This window comes from Sordaria macrospora, chromosome 2 (genome assembly GCF_033870435.1).
Source record: "Sordaria macrospora chromosome 2, complete sequence".
NCBI lineage: Eukaryota > Fungi > Ascomycota > Sordariomycetes > Sordariales > Sordariaceae > Sordaria > Sordaria macrospora.
This window is the reverse complement of record NC_089372.1, coordinates 3088276-3103887: the sequence shown is the minus strand read 5'-3', so window position 1 is coordinate 3103887 and position 15612 is coordinate 3088276. Positions and strand designations below refer to the sequence as shown.

The 15612-nt window shown below is 52.4% G+C and overlaps 6 protein-coding genes across 6 annotated transcripts; 3 read left to right on the top strand and 3 right to left on the bottom strand.

Moving 5' to 3' along the window:
- Positions 1-1483: 1483 nt before the first annotated feature.
- SMAC4_03931 (uncharacterized protein) lies at positions 1484-3167 on the top strand. The gene is made up of 2 exons (XM_003348037.2): positions 1484-1855; positions 1920-3167. Exons 1-2 carry the CDS (start codon positions 1529-1531, stop codon positions 2913-2915), a joined length of 1323 nt encoding a protein of 440 aa, XP_003348085.1. The 5' UTR covers positions 1484-1528; the 3' UTR covers positions 2916-3167.
- Positions 3168-3493: 326 nt separating this feature from the next.
- On the bottom strand, positions 3494-5728 carry SMAC4_03932 (uncharacterized protein). Its single transcript, XM_003348038.2, has 4 exons — positions 4947-5728; positions 4524-4879; positions 4341-4451; positions 3494-4269 (listed from the first exon to the last, which is right to left on the bottom strand). The coding sequence occupies exons 1-4, from the start codon at positions 5462-5464 to the stop codon at positions 3662-3664; spliced, it is 1593 nt and encodes a 530-aa protein (XP_003348086.1). The 5' UTR covers positions 5465-5728; the 3' UTR covers positions 3494-3661.
- Positions 5729-8242: 2514 nt separating this feature from the next.
- On the bottom strand, positions 8243-9635 carry SMAC4_03933 (uncharacterized protein). Its single transcript, XM_024655596.2, has 3 exons — positions 9350-9635; positions 8481-9289; positions 8243-8408 (listed from the first exon to the last, which is right to left on the bottom strand). The coding sequence occupies exons 1-3, from the start codon at positions 9389-9391 to the stop codon at positions 8387-8389; spliced, it is 873 nt and encodes a 290-aa protein (XP_024511471.1). The 5' UTR covers positions 9392-9635; the 3' UTR covers positions 8243-8386.
- Positions 9636-9669: 34 nt separating this feature from the next.
- Positions 9670-11653, bottom strand: SMAC4_03934 (uncharacterized protein). Its single transcript, XM_003348040.2, has 4 exons — positions 11305-11653; positions 10184-11224; positions 9932-10130; positions 9670-9871 (listed from the first exon to the last, which is right to left on the bottom strand). The coding sequence occupies exons 1-3, from the start codon at positions 11405-11407 to the stop codon at positions 10072-10074; spliced, it is 1203 nt and encodes a 400-aa protein (XP_003348088.2). The 5' UTR covers positions 11408-11653; the 3' UTR covers positions 9670-9871; positions 9932-10071.
- Positions 11654-11799: 146 nt separating this feature from the next.
- On the top strand, positions 11800-13635 carry SMAC4_03936 (uncharacterized protein). The gene is made up of 2 exons (XM_003348042.2): positions 11800-12049; positions 12122-13635. The coding sequence occupies exons 1-2, from the start codon at positions 11960-11962 to the stop codon at positions 13535-13537; spliced, it is 1506 nt and encodes a 501-aa protein (XP_003348090.1). The 5' UTR covers positions 11800-11959; the 3' UTR covers positions 13538-13635.
- Positions 13636-13792: 157 nt separating this feature from the next.
- On the top strand, positions 13793-15330 carry SMAC4_03937 (uncharacterized protein). The gene has a single exon (XM_003348043.2). The coding sequence runs from the start codon at positions 14110-14112 to the stop codon at positions 15286-15288; it is 1179 nt and encodes a 392-aa protein (XP_003348091.1). The 5' UTR covers positions 13793-14109; the 3' UTR covers positions 15289-15330.
- Positions 15331-15612: the final 282 nt, after the last annotated feature.

Genomic DNA, 15612 nt, shown 5'->3' with positions numbered 1-15612 from the left:
CCGCTTCTGCTCATCGTAGGCAACCCGAGAACAAATGTATGCCACGTGTTAGGAGCGGAAATTGGGCGACCACCCAGTTCATCTTCGCAGACATTACTGCAAAGCGATGGGTATCGTTATTGGCCTATATGTGGCACATAAAATAATTCGAACCAACAGAAGCTGGGCCGTGGGAGACGCCATGCCGAAGAAGCTGAACCACGTGCATGCGGTGAACGTCTCGTGCAAAACGGATAGCAACTAGGAACAGAATAGTGATGGAAGTTGAGAATGTAGAAGTGAGGCAGGTACAGTTGTAAGTAGTGAAGACTGCATGACATCCAAGGGCGACGGCGGTGAACTCTCAATCAGTGCATCGCGATGGATCTTCGTGATCACTACCACTACACAGTTGTAGTACCTAGTCAGATGAGCATTGCTCTTGGCAAAAACGTCCAATTTAACGTTCGAAAGACCCCGGCTACTCATATTGATCGCGTTCGACTTCAAAGAGATCTGGATAGGTCCTGGTAGTGTGCAGTCTAGAAACTTGCTGAAAGGGATCTCAAAGCAGAGGTATGACGTGAAGTCCCTTCTTAAACACAACATCGGTCTGTTCAACAGTGCAGTGGGGTCAGCCTGTCGAACCATGTTTAAGAGCTTATTTTTGGCAAGCTGGACCAACTTAATCGAGCCATGAACCGTAATCCTCAACGAGCGCCAGATTCGGGCAGGTCAGATCCCCGGTCCCTGAACGGCCCCAGCCTGCACGCCTGACTTCGATTTACTAACTTCTGGCCCCTTCCTCGCGTAACCCCTTCTGAACTCTTATTTGTTGAATTCTTGCTTGAGGCTCAAGAGAAGCTTGTCACACTTCAATGTCTGGTCAGTTCTGTTGTTGATCATTTCAAGAGAGGTACACCTCCCGACAGCTGTGCTAAAGCTTCTCCATACTTTGTTGCTGTTGTCGGTGGACTAAAGAAGATATGCGACATCTTCGACATGTAATCACGTACACATGTTTGGTTTTAGTAATGTTGCTAGGTGTGTAGTGGACGGGCTCAGGAATTCGAGTGTCTTGCCAGACATCCGGAGGGTTTCAGAAGCTAAAAGGCAGAGGTTGTGCTACCCGAACGGCGCACCCGACACCCCAGATCTTCAACCACAAGGATTTCATAGCCGAACCCCGCGTACGCGAACCCGCTAACATGGGGGGTATGACAGCCTACTAGCCGTTGCGCTATTGCGTATATGGTGTCAACATGCTACGCTTCCGTACAGCTACCCCGCAGGGCGATCCGTCAACAGCTCGGGGCCACAAAGAACCCGTTGACAAGAGCGACCGAGGTGAGATTCCAAGGAAGGAATCGAGGCAGTGAACTCGTTTCTGGTCCATGCCAAGCATCATGTTCCTAGTGTACAATGGTAACAGTCAGCATATGGCCAAGATGACAGGGGAGGCAGACCATCATATAAAGCTCGGGTACGGAATTTTGTCCATCGGTCCCATCTTCACCTTCCTTGACCTCGTGCCAATTTGATTCCCACCATGAAGTTGCTGGGGCCGTCTGTTACCGCCGCTTTGTTGGCGTATGCCATCTACTCTTGGGGCACATTTATATACCACAATGCCGTCGTGTTTGGCTTCCTTCGCACCAACCCTCTGAGCACTCATGTCCAACAAGAGGACATTGTATACATCTCGGACACTGTCCATTGTGAAGACTTGCACTACCATGGCCCCAGCAAGACCCTCTTCACTGCTTGTGAGGACCATCCCGAGACTCGCTTCCAATGGTTTCCCCCTTTGACCAACTTCAACAATTCGTCAATCCTCAAGACCTACCATGGTTCTCTGCATGTGATTGACCCCGAAGTAAGTCCAAAACACCCTATCCCCACACTCATACGCATAACCGAGTCACTTACAATTTTCGTAGACGAAGAAATCACGACGTCTTGTCGTGGACAACTTCGAGGGACCATTCATCACCCATGGCATCGAAGTCCTTATTGACCCCGAGCAACCGAATGCCGTGTACATCTACGCCGTCAACCACCTCCCAAATCCCGAGCCCGTCATAGCCATCCACCCTCCACCGGCAGACGTCCCCAAAGCGCGATCCCAAATCGAGGTCTTCCACCATGTGATAGGCACGTCAACTGCGACTCACATCCGCTCCATCTGGCATCCTCTCATCCGCACCCCCAACGATCTCATCGTCACCTCCCCCACGTCCCTCTACGTGACCAACGACCACTTCTACCGGGACCACGGCGCCATGCGCTTCGTGGAAGACATGTACGCCAACGCCAAATGGACCGACGTCATCTACTTGCAGTTCTCCCTTGAAGCCCCCTCCACTCCCGCCGAGACCGACGCTTTGGCCGGCGTCACCGCCCACGTGGCACTCGGCAAGTTCCATAACGCCAACGGACTAGGCCACGGCCGATACGACGATGAAGTGGCCATCGCCAGCGCCGCCTCGGGGGTTTTGAGCATCAGCCAGCTTCCATCGGCGTCGACATCAAAGTCCAACATGATCACGGTGCTCAACCGTATCGAATTCGACTCCACCATCGACAACCCCTCGTACTTCTCCGACCCTTACGCCGGCATGGCGGACGGCGTTGACCACAGCGGGTTTGTCGTGGCCGGTTTGGGCAAGGCGCATACGCTGGCGGAGACGTCCAGAAATCCGGAGGCCAAGGACCCGGTCATGGTGTGGTTTGCGAAGCCCGTCAAGCAAGCTGATGGGGGTGAGATTTGGGAGAAGAGACTTTTGTTTGAGGATGATGGGAGCAGGATTAGGAGCGCGAGCGCGGCGGTTTTGGTGGCTATTGATCCAGAGAAGGAAGGGGGAAGGCGAAAGGCTTGGCTGTTTGTTACGGGTTTCGTGTCGAGCAATGTGGTTGCTGTCAAGGTTGACTTGTGAAGTCACGGTGATGGAAGAAGGCGGGGGAGAGATTGACTGCACGTGGGGTTGGCAACTCGCATATGTTCAGCACCTGCCTGTTATGCAGAAATGCACGGGCCACAAGTCCGTTAGAAGCATCTCGAGTTAGGAATAGGATACAAATGAAAATCCACTCAACGAAATCCAAGTTAATACACTGGAAGAGATGTAAAATTCAGTTGTCATAGTATCATAGAGTATTGAAGTGATGGGAAAAAATTGAATGGAAAATCTTTCTTCGTATAATGTAGACATGAAAGCGTGACCTGACACACATGGAAGATGATGGGCAACTGTTCATTTAGCGGAAGGTGACCTAAGTGCCTTATCAAGATACCCCCTTCCTTCAACATTACTAAACTCAAAGCTTGAGCATAAAATATAAGGCTTGTTTGTTCGTTACCTCGGTAATCCTAGCATACGGGACGGGATCTGTCTTGAACTGGCCCACACTCCAAACATACGACTACGCTTCGCTCAAAGAACGAAACCAGTCAATTAGTTATGGGAACACGTAGGGGAGTTGGCCCGAGGTCTCAAGCTGACAAAGAAATAAACCAGTATCGGACTTGTACGTAAGCCCGCAAAAGGCAGTAAATTACTAGCATTTAACATTTGGTATCAAGTACAGAGATCCTCATGCAAAATGCGCATGCCGTTCAGGGCCGCTATACCCGGAAATATCTCCACAGCTGCCAACACCCTCATGGAAACCACACTCACACTTATTGTTTAGCAGGGACAGCAACGTTTTCCAAGTGCTGGCCTCTTGCCTCCCTCTTCTCATCATCATCAAGCCCACTCGGCATCTTCTCCATATCACCCGCCTCCAAATCATCCACCTGCTTTTTCTGTTGCTGCTGCTGCTGGAGGTTCATACCAGCCGGCAGTGCCTTCTCAAACTCTCTACCTCTCTTCTCAGGCCCAAACGCCGTGGTAACCACGATGCCCATCACGATGATTGCAGTAGCGACGCCCATAGTCGGGCCATATGCCTCGACCAGCTTGCCAGTATGGCTTATGATGTGGATCTTCTCCGACACGGCATTGACGATCTGCGCGGACGGGGACGACACCATATTGCCAACCTGGTACGTGATACCGGGGAACGAGGAGCGGAAGGCAGGCGGCGCAAGCTCGTTCAGGTGGATGGGGATCACGCCCCAGGCGCCCTGGACGAAGAACTGCATGAAGAAGCCGGTGGCGGACAGCGCGCGCTCGGAAGTGGGAAGGATCCACGCGGGGATGATGCAACCGCTGAGGAGTGCCGAGGCGATGATGGTGCGTCTTCGCCCGAAGTATTGGCTGAGGTAGCCGATGATAGTACCGCCAACTGTTTGTTCATCACAAGTTAGAAAGCCGTCATTTCGGTGAGAGAATATTTGATTAGGTAGGTAAGCTTACCACAAGCGCCGGCTTTCATGATGATAGAGGCGCGGCTGGCGCCGGTGTTGTCCATTTCTTTTTGCGTTCTCATGAACGTTGTGTAGCTGTCCTGGCTGGTATGGCTGTAGTCTGTTGATGGCAAGGACGGTTAGAGTGGCTCGATGGGTGGCTGCAAAGCAGAAGGGGGAGAGGTAAACTCACAGTTAAACCACGTCATCAAGATGCAGCAGTAGACACACATCTTCCACTCCTGGCGAAGCATCACCTTGGTCTCCTTCCAAAACTGGGATGGGTTCGCTTGTGCCTTGCCCTTCTTGCGCGCTTCAAGGAACTGCTTGGACTCGGGGAAGAAGCAGCGGATGATGCCAACACCGATGGACAAGCCAGCAGCAATCCAGAATACGGTCTTCCAACTATCGGTACCGCCACCGACGCCGAGGTTGGCACACGCAGCACACACGTATCCAAAGCTATAACCTTGTTGGAGGATACCGGACATCAGACCTCTGGCGTCGACCGGGCTATTCTCCAGAGCCATAGCGATTGCGTTACCATACCTGATTAGGAGTTTGTTAGCAAAACCAATCTTCGAAAACAGGATGCTGAGGAAGAAAAGAAACTTACACGCCACCCATGAACAATCCAAACAAAGCTCTCACACCAAGGAACTGTGAGTAAGTCGAGCTGTAGATAGTAGCAATCTGCAAGATGCCCAACACAATCATGTTCAGTACCATAGGCCACTTTCTCCCCCATCGATCGCCAGCCAGGCCAAAGGCAGCGGCACCAATCGACCTGAGTAATAATGTCAAGGTGATTGCTGTCGATACTGATGTTTTGCTAACGCCATAGTAGTCCGCCAGCTTGACCTGCTGGATGGACAAGGCGTGGAAGTCAAAGGCGTCGGCACTCCAGGCGGCAAAACCGACGATAAAGTTGAGCCAGTCACGTCCAGAGAGCTGAGCCATCAGGCTGATGGGGTTCTTGAGGGGTACGGGCTTTGCCCATTCTGTTGCGGTCTCGCCGTAGACGTTGGTCACGACGACGCGCTGCTTCCAGATGAAGAGGTCCTTCCATGACTGCCGGGCAGTGGGGAGAATGCCCTTGGCGACGGGGTCGGCGGGCTCGTGGGTTGATTCCATGGTTGAGGCTCTTGTTGACGACTGGATGAAGAAATGTTTTTATTACCGCGGTGCTGATACCTGGGATGTATACTCCCACAACGAAGTGCGGTTGTTTAAAGCCGGAACAATTACTCGAAAGTTGTTAACCGGTCTAGGGGAGAATGCGAAGAGAAAGGTGTGAAAAATATGAAAAAACGAGACCCGGATGGAGATGGGAGAGACACCAATTTGAACCTGGATCACTTGCTCCCGGTCGGTCTCAAAATAATATATGCACCCAGGATGTGCAAAAATAAAATAAAAATGCAACGGACTTCCGTTACCTCTCGGGGCGAGTGTGCATGCATTTATCTTTCATACAACCGGGCATCCTGCACCCAAAGCAAGATGGATACCGACATGCGTTGGGTGGTAGTACCAGCCATGTGCCAGACCTACCAGGTAACCTTCGAGAGATTCCGGTAGGGATGTGCAGGCAATCCCCCGCATGCCATCATGTTCCTCATGGCCGGTCATGATCCCATTGCCAGCCACTTCAACAAGCAGAGCAAGCCGAAGAACAGCCGGTCGGGGTGTTGATGTCCCAGATGGATGGCAGGGTGGGAATGATATCAAGACACTGATACAACTCTTGCTTGCCGGACAGTCGTGTCCGGTGGTTGTTCGGGTAAGTCTTTTCCCTAGTAATCCTCCCTCCATCTTTACATCTTTACTTCATCTGGCAGCCTCCTCTATCTTGGCATCCGTCAGTTTGCCTTTGGGTCACACGCGATGCCAATTCGGGGAATACATATCCTGGTGAAATGGGGGAGGCAATGTTGCCGCTCTTGGCCGACGGGAGTGGCTTGCCAAGGGAAGCTTTGCTTGCTTTGACAGTTGCTTGATATCTTTCAAGCTCGACAAGCTCCGGCACCAAGAAAAGGGCGAGACTTGGCGGTTGATCAACAAGTGAGGAGAACCTGGCTCGGGCCTGGGCACTCTGGGGTGTCTGGGGACAAGATTCTGAAGACAGGGGTAACATGTGCTTATGGTTTTCCCTAGCGGTTCCCCAGGCCAACCGGCCCAATGGTATTCCATGATTTCTTCAGGGGACCACTTCCCGCAGCGGCCTCGCAGAGGCTTTCCACATCAACCCAGCCACTGAAAGCCGCTGACGTCCAGACCGTTATGGGGACTCTGGGGTTGTGATGGAGTTCGAGCTTGCGGGGAAGTGGAAATCTCTTTGGAGTTTGGAACTTGTGATTATGGACCGCCATGAGTTGCCCGAGATAACGCCATGCTCCAGTCTTGACCACAGGCCAGAGTCGAACACAGATCCAGAACTGGCGCGGATCCGGGGAAGACGGAGAGACAAACGGAACCATATCTCCAGATCGTTCGAGGTGATGAGCTGAGAAAAAAATGCCACCACATGGCGTTGATCACCAATAACGCGTGGCAGACGCCTTGACCCTCCCACAATTCTCGGAAGATCTAGTAGGGCATCGAAAAGTTCTGGTGGTGACGATCTTATCTGCGGGGCCCCAGTCATGTTGGCGGCAACATTTGAAAGAGCCTGACGCTACTGCATCACAGCAGAAAATTTCACCGTAGCTTCGGATGACTTAATCCGACAACTTGAGTTCCTACAACGTTTCACTGCATCATGAACGTTGAGACTACCTCGGCCGGCCAGAGGGATGAGGACGTATCGTACCAGATCCAACCATTTTGCAGAGAAAAATCATAAGGTACCCAGCTAAACAATCTCTTCAGCGTCTTCATGCGTCGTCTATGCTCTCTTTCTCACATCACTGAAGCCGAGTTGGAAGCAGATGATGAGTGCTGCCACACCGGTTCTCTCGATGACAATGAAAGTTGATAGGATGTCTTCGGGTGGTTTGACTGATCATTTTTCTGAACCTGGTTTTCTTGATCAGCACCTTATTCAGGCCTTTATTTTTGGGGGTCGAGTTTAGGTAACACCAACCACACTCCGTGCATTTTAGGTGGCACACGGTATTGTAAGCTGGTGAAACAGGTCACTGTCCGCCCAGAACATTGAACCACCTTCCTCTTTTGCTCGAAACCACCTGGATCTTGGATGATCTTCACCGCTCATGTGGAAGGTTTTCCACTTTACATACAATCAGAAACATACCTGTAAGCCAGCCTACCGCATGTACTCACTCATAACAGATATGCCTATTTTCTTTTAGCGGGCCGCCATACTTGATATGGGTCTTTAAGCGAGCGCCATCCAGCTGTCACCCCCTGCCAGCCACGCCAGCCGATTGCAGATGACCCATGCCGCCCACTTTTCAGCGCCCAGAGGTTACAGCGGGCTTACAGATGGGGGCCAGTCTTTACTATAAGAAGCTTGGTGGCTGCGGGAGGCATATCTGTTATGAGTGAGTACATGCGGTAGTCCAGTAGCCCCGGATGGCTACACACGCGCCCAACATCCATTTTTTGTGAACGACGCCAGATGTGGGTTGGAAATGCACGAATGCCTCCTTTTCGGCTCGTATCAACCGCCAGACTGAACTCCTGATTCCTTGACGGTGATATGTCGGCAATGTAGGTTCGGGCTTGGCGGACTGATACGTTATTAGTGACGGCGTAAGCCGAACGTCTATTTCACTGGTATGGATATCTTTTTCCGTGATCAGTGCTCTGCTGCCTAAGTAAGTGAGAATCCAGAGGAGGAGGGATTCACCTCGCAGGAGACTCCGTCAACCTGCGGCTCCCGAATAGGGCCGGGGCAATATCACCACAGCAAGGGAAAAAGACATGAAAATAGAAGGCAAGTAGGAATGGATAATGATGGCGAATACAGCCGAAGCTTGAATTGAGCATGATAGATACTGGGTTTTCGTAGGACTTATCTGCGAGCAGCGGGCGCCGTGATTGGTAGATACAAAAATACCTGTGCAAGGTGTAAACACGGACTAAGAGTATTTAGTCCGCATCAGTAGGATCCCTAAACACCATCAATCATCAGCGAGTCAGCACACCATTAACATCGATAATCCTGAGGGAAGGGAGAGCTCACCAATCAGTAACCAACTTTTCATCCAACCCATCCAGCTTCTTCACATCCTCCTCCGCCAACTCAAACCCACCAACATCCGCATTCTCCACTAACCTCTCCTTCTTGACACTCTTCGGCAGCGTCACGAACCCCTTCTGCAGAGACCACCTCACCAACACCTGCGCGGGCGTAACCCCATACTTCTTCGCCACCGCGCCCAGCGTGCGATCCCTCATGCGCATCCCCCTCGCCAGCGGCGCGTACGCCTCCACCACGATCCCGTACTTCTCGCACGCGGCCCTGATCTCCGTCTGCGTGTTGAACGGGTGACACTCGATCTGGTTCACGACTGGCCTCACCTTGGGCTCCGTCGCCATCAGCTCCTCGATGTGCTTGGCGCCGTAGTTCGAGACGCCCGCCATCTTGACCTCGCCCGCGAGCACCGCGTCCTCGACGGCTTTCCAGCTGGTCAACCGCGCTTCGTGGCCGCCGAGCGGGCTGTGCAGCAGGAACAGGTCGATGTAGCCTAGGCCGCATTCCTTGACTGACTTGCAGATGGACGCGCGGACGGCGTCGTAGTTGGTGCGGTTATCTTTCAGCTTGCTGGTGAAGTGGATGTCTTCGCGGGTGAGACCAGCGGTATTCTCAGTGGATGAGGACAGGAAGGAGAGGATGGCCTGGCCGGCTTCACGCTCGTTGCCGTACCATTGGGCGCCGTCGAAGCCGCGGTAGCCGCCGCCGAGGGCCCAGCGGACGGAGCGGGTGGTTTCGGCGCCAGACATCATGTAGAGGCCGAGTTGGATTTGGGGGATGGAGAGGCCATTGGAGAGCTTTGTGTGTGTGAGCAGGTAGGTAAGTGAGATTCAAGGTGGTTGTGAAGTTCAAGATACCTTAACTCTGCGGCTCAGCATGTCGGTCACGGTTTCGGACATTGCTTTTAACACTGCGTAAGGTAATGCGATCCAAGAACTAGGTGGGTAGTTATTGTCTGTGTTGGAGAGTGAGATGAACGCCTTGTTGTCCGGTTGATGTTGTTGACTTTGATCATCGAGTCTCCACTCTTCTTAGAACAATGACAACATTGACGGGTTTAGTTCCGTTTCGTAATTACCGTATCAATCAATCCGCCAGTCAGCCCGCACTTCGCTAGTCTGTATCGTAACGACATGTTACAGCAGCAATGTTTCACGTGTGCAACGTCAGACAGCTCTGTATGCAACTCAGTTTGAACATGTGAAATAAAGCCCGGTAGGGCTGAGCGTGTTTCTTATCGCTTACTAAACTGCACGCTAGGTATAAAACTGACATGAATAACCTCATGGCTGTGATTCAAGCGGACCCGTTTCGTGTCTCGTTGATATCTCGTGCGCGTGCTATCCCCTAGATATGTTGTCCAACCTGTGTAAGGCGTCCTTGTCGTGTATGTCAGCAAGATGTGTACAACGAGCCAGGATCGTGGAAGGCTACCATACCTTAACGCCGACATGCCCCTTTCCTCCCACTTCAGTCTTGTCCTCTTGAAGCCATCTCTTGTGGCCCAAGTAATCCTGGACCCGACTTGCCCCTTTTCATCTCGAAATAGCGTGTACCTGAGACATGCCATTCGAGCGTCTTAAGAAATAAGATCGGCAACGTTCATGGGCATCTCATCAATCTGGGTCGAGTAGTACACTGCATCGCATGTTAGCAAAAGAAGATGCCACGGTCGGATAGTTCGAACTTACACTCGATATCACGCAAGATGCGCACGTCCTCGCTAGTAACGAAGTTGATCGCGACACCCTTGCGACCGAATCTGCCGGAACGACCGATACGATGGATGTAGTTTTCACGGTTGCTGGGGAGATCGTAGTTGATGACCAAGCTGACCTGTTGAACATCGATACCGCGAGCCCACACGTCGGTCGAGATAAGAACTCTGCTGTTGCCCTGTCTGAAATCCTGCATAATGCTATCTCTCTCCTTCTGGGGCATATCGCCGTGCATACTGCTAACGGTGAAGTTGGCTTCGCGCATCTTGTCGGTCAGCCAGTCGACCTTCCGGCGGGTGTTGCAGAAAATAACGGCTTGCGTAATCGTAAGGGTGTCGTAGAGATCGCAAAGGGTATCGAACTTCCAATCCTCCTTCTCCACAGCGATGAAGTACTGCTTCAGGCCCTCGAGGGTCAACTCGTCACGCTTGACCAGGATACGGACGGGGTCGGTCATGAACTTGGTGGTCATGTCGAGCACATCGTAAGGGAGAGTGGCGGAGACGACAACGACTTGAGTGGCAGGCGGAAGGTAGCGGTACACATCGTAAATCTGCTCGCGGAAACCCTGGTTAAGAAGCTCGTCGGCCTCATCGAGAACCAGCATCTTGATGTGTCTGGTGCGGAGATGGCGGCGGCGAATCATGTCGGCAACACGACCAGGAGTACCGGAAACGATGTGTTGACCATAGTCGAGCTTGCGAATATCCTCTCCAACGTTGGTGCCACCAATGCAAGCATGGCACTGGACGTTCATGTAGTCTCCCAAAGCCATCACAACGCTCTGAATCTGGGTCGCAAGTTCGCGGGTCGGGGAAAGGACGAGGGCCTGGGTCTCGCGGACGGCGGTGTCGATGACCTGAAGCATAGAGATCGAGAAGGTGGCCGTTTTACCGGTACCGGACTGGGCTTGGGCGATGGTGTCGCGACCCTTGCAGATCTGAACGATGGCGCGGGACTGGACAGCGGAGGGGGACTCATATCCGTAGGCGTAGATACCGCGGAGGAGAGACTCTGTTTTCGAGACCAGTCAGTTTCAGTCAGACCAAAAGAGCCGCGATAACCCCAAAAGTACACGATGCGACAAGACATACCCTTCAGGGACATCGACTCGAAAGTCGGATGAACCGTAACCTCCTTCGAGGTGGAGAACTGAATCTTCTCATCGGCCTTGCGATCAATACCGCCGTCAGCCATGGTGGGCGATTATGTGTATGAGATTGAAGGGGTTCTGGGGTGCGTCGGGATTAAGGCTGCGACGTTGTGGGTGCGGATGTTGACGATGATGTTGAAGTGTTAGACTTGTTGGAAATTGTTTGCACCTGAGACAAAACAGCCCACTGTACCAAAGCGCGACAAGTGATTGATGATGGATGCGATGGACGTGTTGGCGGCACTGGAGTGGAGCTTTCCACCAAAAAAAGTCGCCAAGGTCCGCTTCGGCACAACGTCGGCCAACCTTATTTGATGGAACAGCGGGGATGTTTGACAGGGCAGTTGGCGGATTGTGCCAAGTCCTTTGCCGGGTGATTTTTGCCTGCCGCGACATGTTTCCTTGCTGTTCTTCTGGTCTCGTACAAGCAATTGGTGGCGCCGAAAAAGCACGTCTCAACAACCTCGAATCGAGGAAACATCTTACTAGCTTTCCCACTCCCGATTCTTCATCCGGCGCGACAAGTCCGGCTCTCCTACACGCAGCTTTCACTTTTTATTTATTAGGGGACTTTTGCGGGTTCAAAATCTGCCAACATGCTGTTAGAAGAACAGAGATACATCCACGAGGATCTCGAGCGCCTCGAGCAGGGTATTGCGGACCGTATGCGCGACGAGCCAAAACAGGTATGTCCTTCCACGCGAATTTTCACCAGTTCATGCGCCTTTTTAGGCACCCTGTGCTGACGCATTTCCTAGATCCATGAACGTCTCAATCGCGACCATGAGGTATCCCAACTTCTCGACCAGATTCAACATCAGTCCCGTGAGCTTCTTCCCCTATACGAGGACAAGTCCGGAGTGCGCTCCAAGGAGATTTTGCAGATCGGCAGTGGCGATCCCTTCGAGGAATTCTACAAACAAGTAGCCAGTATCAAGGAACACCACTCGCGATACCCAAATGAGCAAGCGGAGAACTCGGAAAACTGGTACCGGCCACGGAAGCAGGGCGACGACCAGCCATTCCTTGTGGAAAGCATGTTCTCGGGCGAAGAGGCATACGGCCGCTTTTTCGATTTGCACGCCAGTCACGAATCCTACCTCAATCTTCCGAATGTGAAGCGACTCCCGTACATGCAATATCTCGAAGTCTTCGACAACTTCCAGCCCGGTTATGGTGGAGTGAAGCGGGCCGACAAGTTGACCGACCAATATTTCAAGTATCTCGGCGAGTTGATGGAGTATCTGGAATCCTTCATTCGACGCACGCGACCACTCGAAAATCTCGAAAAGGTGTTTGGTGGTTGGGACAAGGAGTTCGACTCAGCCTGGGAAAAGGATGACATTGAAGGATGGCGAAAGGAGAAGCCGGCTGCCAAGGGCTCTGCGACAAATAGGATCCTGAGCAGCGCCGATGCGGTCTGGTGCGAGGCATGCGAGAAGGAGTTTAAAAATGAGAACGTCTACAAGAACCATCTTACGGGCAGGAAGCACATCAAGGCCGCAGAGGTGCTGGCGGTGCTTCACGGAGACTCGGTCAACGGTACGACAAACGGCTCAGCTGCCCCTCTAGCGCATCGCCTCAAGGAGCGGGCGGTCGCCGAGAGGGAGTTCCGCATCAAGAAACTTGCTAGCGCCATGAAGACGGAACGGGACGACACTAGGGTAAACGTCGAACGCAGGCAGGGCATGACGGAGCGTGAGAGGCAACAAGAGCTGGAGAACCTCTACAACACCACGTTCAAAAGACAGGCTAAGGAGGCCGAGGAAGATGAGGATGATGGTGGAGACGACAAGATCTACAACCCTCTCAAGCTACCGTTGGCCTGGGATGGAAAGCCGATTCCTTTCTGGCTCTACAGGTTGCACGGTCTGGGCCAGGAATTCCCCTGCGAGATCTGTGGCAACTTCGTCTACCGCGGCCGGCGTGCTTTCGATAAGCACTTCAACGAGACGAATCACATCACCAACCTGAAGCGTCTGGGTATCACAAACACACATCTTTTCCGAGACATCACATCTATAGAGGAGGCGGTGAGGCTCTGGAACAAGATTCAGAGTGATTCGAGAAAGGTCAATGTGGATGAGGGTTCGATCGTGCAGATGGAGGACGCTGAGGGCAATGTCATGCCGGAGAAGGTCTATCTCGATTTGCAGAAGCAGGGTCTGCTTTGAGAGGCATCAGGAGATGGATGAGATATGTGGTTGTTTCTTGGTTTCTGAAGACTAAAAATTGCTTATCAGCTTAGACTATAATACCCAAAACAGTACCCAAAGATTTTTTACTATGACCGTAAAACACGTCAATGTTCGAATCCCATGTCATATGTTGCAGGCGCGATGGAGCTTGGACCCACTAAATGGGGCTGGGTGAGGTCAAGCGCGTAAATTCATTGGGCAGCCATTCCGGGTTACTGCGGCCATGAACGAACAACATCCTTCCTGTAAACAAAGACGACAACCTCACTTCTTCACGGTCACCACTTTCAGTCTCATATATAAGAATTAGTCGCACTTTAGCTTTCTACACTTCCGCACAATAATCGCACTTTCCAATGGGAGTAATCAGAAAGTGTTCAGTATTACTTGGCGACTGCCCTGACTGACGCGTCGCTCTGTTCACCTACCTTGATACGTATCGACCAACAAATCGTCCAACGGGATTAGCAGCGAAAAAGACGAGTCCTTAACGTGAACGACGACAAGAAGCCCAATATCACAACATCCTTACCTGATACTAGACAACCATGCCACCACTATCCAAGGAAACCGCAAAGATGTCCACTAACACCACTCAGCTCCAACCCAAACCCATCCCCGCCCTCTACACAGTCTACATCCTCCGCTCCCAGCCCCGGCACGCCTCCCTCTACATCGGTTCCACGCCGCACCCACCCCGACGGCTCTCCCAACACAACGGGCTCGCCAAGGGGGGTGCCTACCGCACCTCCAAAAAGTCGCTCCGGCCGTGGGACATGGTCTGTCTTGTCTCCGGTTTCCCCAGCATGATCGCCGCGCTGAAATTCGAGTGGGCGCTGAACAATCCGCACAAGTCGCTGCTGATCCCTGCCGACAAGCGGTCTGAGGCAGTCAAAGGATTGGGCAGGAGGAAGACGGGACACCTCAAAAGGCCGAGGAAGAGCTTGGTCGGGGTGATGGAGGCGTTGAGGATGTTACTTGGGGTGAAGAGTTTTGGGAGGTGGGGTTTGAGGGTGCATTTCTTTGAAGAGGAGGTGTGGAGGGTCTGGGAGAGGAAAAACAGCGATGGAGGATTGAGGGCAGAGGTGGTTACGGATTTTGGAGGTCTGGCAACGGCATTACAAGGGGTGGGCGAAGAAGCCGATGGAGACGATGACGACAATGACGACGCACAGGACGGGAAGAAGCACGGCATATATGCTTTACCACTCGATTACATGCCAATAAAGGAATACGTCACCAAAGGTCAGGAGATATTTGAGTTTGAAAGACAGGGGGGCTGTGTCGTGTGTAAGGAAGCAATGGAGGCGGGAAGGGGTTTATATGCCATCTGCCCGAATATAGGCTGTGAAGCTGTGGGGCATATTGATTGCTGGAGTCGGTGTCTCCTGAAGCAGGAAGCAAAGAGGGCTGGAACTGATAAAGGGGACGAGATACTGCCAGTCAAAGGCGAGTGTCCAAAGTGTCACGGCGAGGTCCTTTGGAGGGATATGATGAAGGAATTGACATTGAGGATCAGGGGACAGGCGGAGGTAGATAAACTGCTGAAGAAGAAGAAGAGGGCACGGGCGGCGGCTAAGGTGAAGGCGAAGGGCAAAGACAAGGCCATTGAGAAGGAAAGCAATGCGAAGCGGAAAACAGAGGTGAATACGACTCCTCAGCCGATGATCGTGGAGGATAGTGAGGCCAGCGAAGACAGCGAGTTCCTCGATATTGCGCATCTCTAGTCGCCCAAAGAAGTCGGATATTAAAGAATTGAGTGATACCCTTACCACATTATGCTCGGATTGATGGAGCTCTACTCTGGAGACTCCATCTTCATGTGCGTCGTAAAACGTCAAGTTGCAGTGGTCGACCCCAAGCTGACGCATCGAACCAAAGCATCAAACCAGCCACAGAATCAGCCACGGTGAGCCACAGGTGTCGTTGGGAGGAGGCTCGGAGGGTTGACAGAGAGGTGCCGGTTGCGGTTTCACGTGCTTGCTGAGTCATCCAAATCTGCCCCGCCAGCGCAGCGAAATCGCCCCAGTCTTGCGGTCTTGGCACTTTTT

Excerpts from the sequence above, each read along its gene's own strand:
- SMAC4_03933 (XM_024655596.2), bottom strand. The coding sequence starts at position 9,391 with ATGTCCGAAACCGTGACCGACATGCTGAGCCGCAGAGTTAAG. Across the intron at positions 9,290-9,349 it reads TGCTGAGCCGCAGAGTTAAG|CTCTCCAATGGCCTCTCCAT; the intron begins GTATCTTGAACT and ends ACACACACAAAG. Across the intron at positions 8,409-8,480 it reads GAAAAGTTGGTTACTGATTG|GGATCCTACTGATGCGGACT; the intron begins GTGAGCTCTCCC and ends GATGGTGTTTAG.
- SMAC4_03931 (XM_003348037.2), top strand. The coding sequence starts at position 1,529 with ATGAAGTTGCTGGGGCCGTCTGTTACCGCCGCTTTGTTGGCGTATGCC. Across the intron at positions 1,856-1,919 it reads TGCATGTGATTGACCCCGAA|ACGAAGAAATCACGACGTCT; the intron begins GTAAGTCCAAAA and ends CAATTTTCGTAG.
- SMAC4_03936 (XM_003348042.2), top strand. The coding sequence starts at position 11,960 with ATGCTGTTAGAAGAACAGAGATACATCCACGAGGATCTCGAGCGCCTC. Across the intron at positions 12,050-12,121 it reads TGCGCGACGAGCCAAAACAG|ATCCATGAACGTCTCAATCG; the intron begins GTATGTCCTTCC and ends CGCATTTCCTAG.
- SMAC4_03934 (XM_003348040.2), bottom strand. The coding sequence starts at position 11,407 with ATGGCTGACGGCGGTATTGATCGCAAGGCCGATGAGAAGATTCAGTTC. Across the intron at positions 11,225-11,304 it reads CGAGTCGATGTCCCTGAAGG|AGTCTCTCCTCCGCGGTATC; the intron begins GTATGTCTTGTC and ends TCTCGAAAACAG. Across the intron at positions 10,131-10,183 it reads CATCTTGCGTGATATCGAGT|TGTACTACTCGACCCAGATT; the intron begins GTAAGTTCGAAC and ends CATGCGATGCAG.
- SMAC4_03937 (XM_003348043.2), top strand. The coding sequence starts at position 14,110 with ATGCCACCACTATCCAAGGAAACCGCAAAGATGTCCACTAACACCACT.
- SMAC4_03932 (XM_003348038.2), bottom strand. The coding sequence starts at position 5,464 with ATGGAATCAACCCACGAGCCCGCCGACCCCGTCGCCAAGGGCATTCTC. Across the intron at positions 4,880-4,946 it reads GGATTGTTCATGGGTGGCGT|GTATGGTAACGCAATCGCTA; the intron begins GTAAGTTTCTTT and ends ACTCCTAATCAG. Across the intron at positions 4,452-4,523 it reads CTTGATGACGTGGTTTAACT|ACTACAGCCATACCAGCCAG; the intron begins GTGAGTTTACCT and ends TGCCATCAACAG.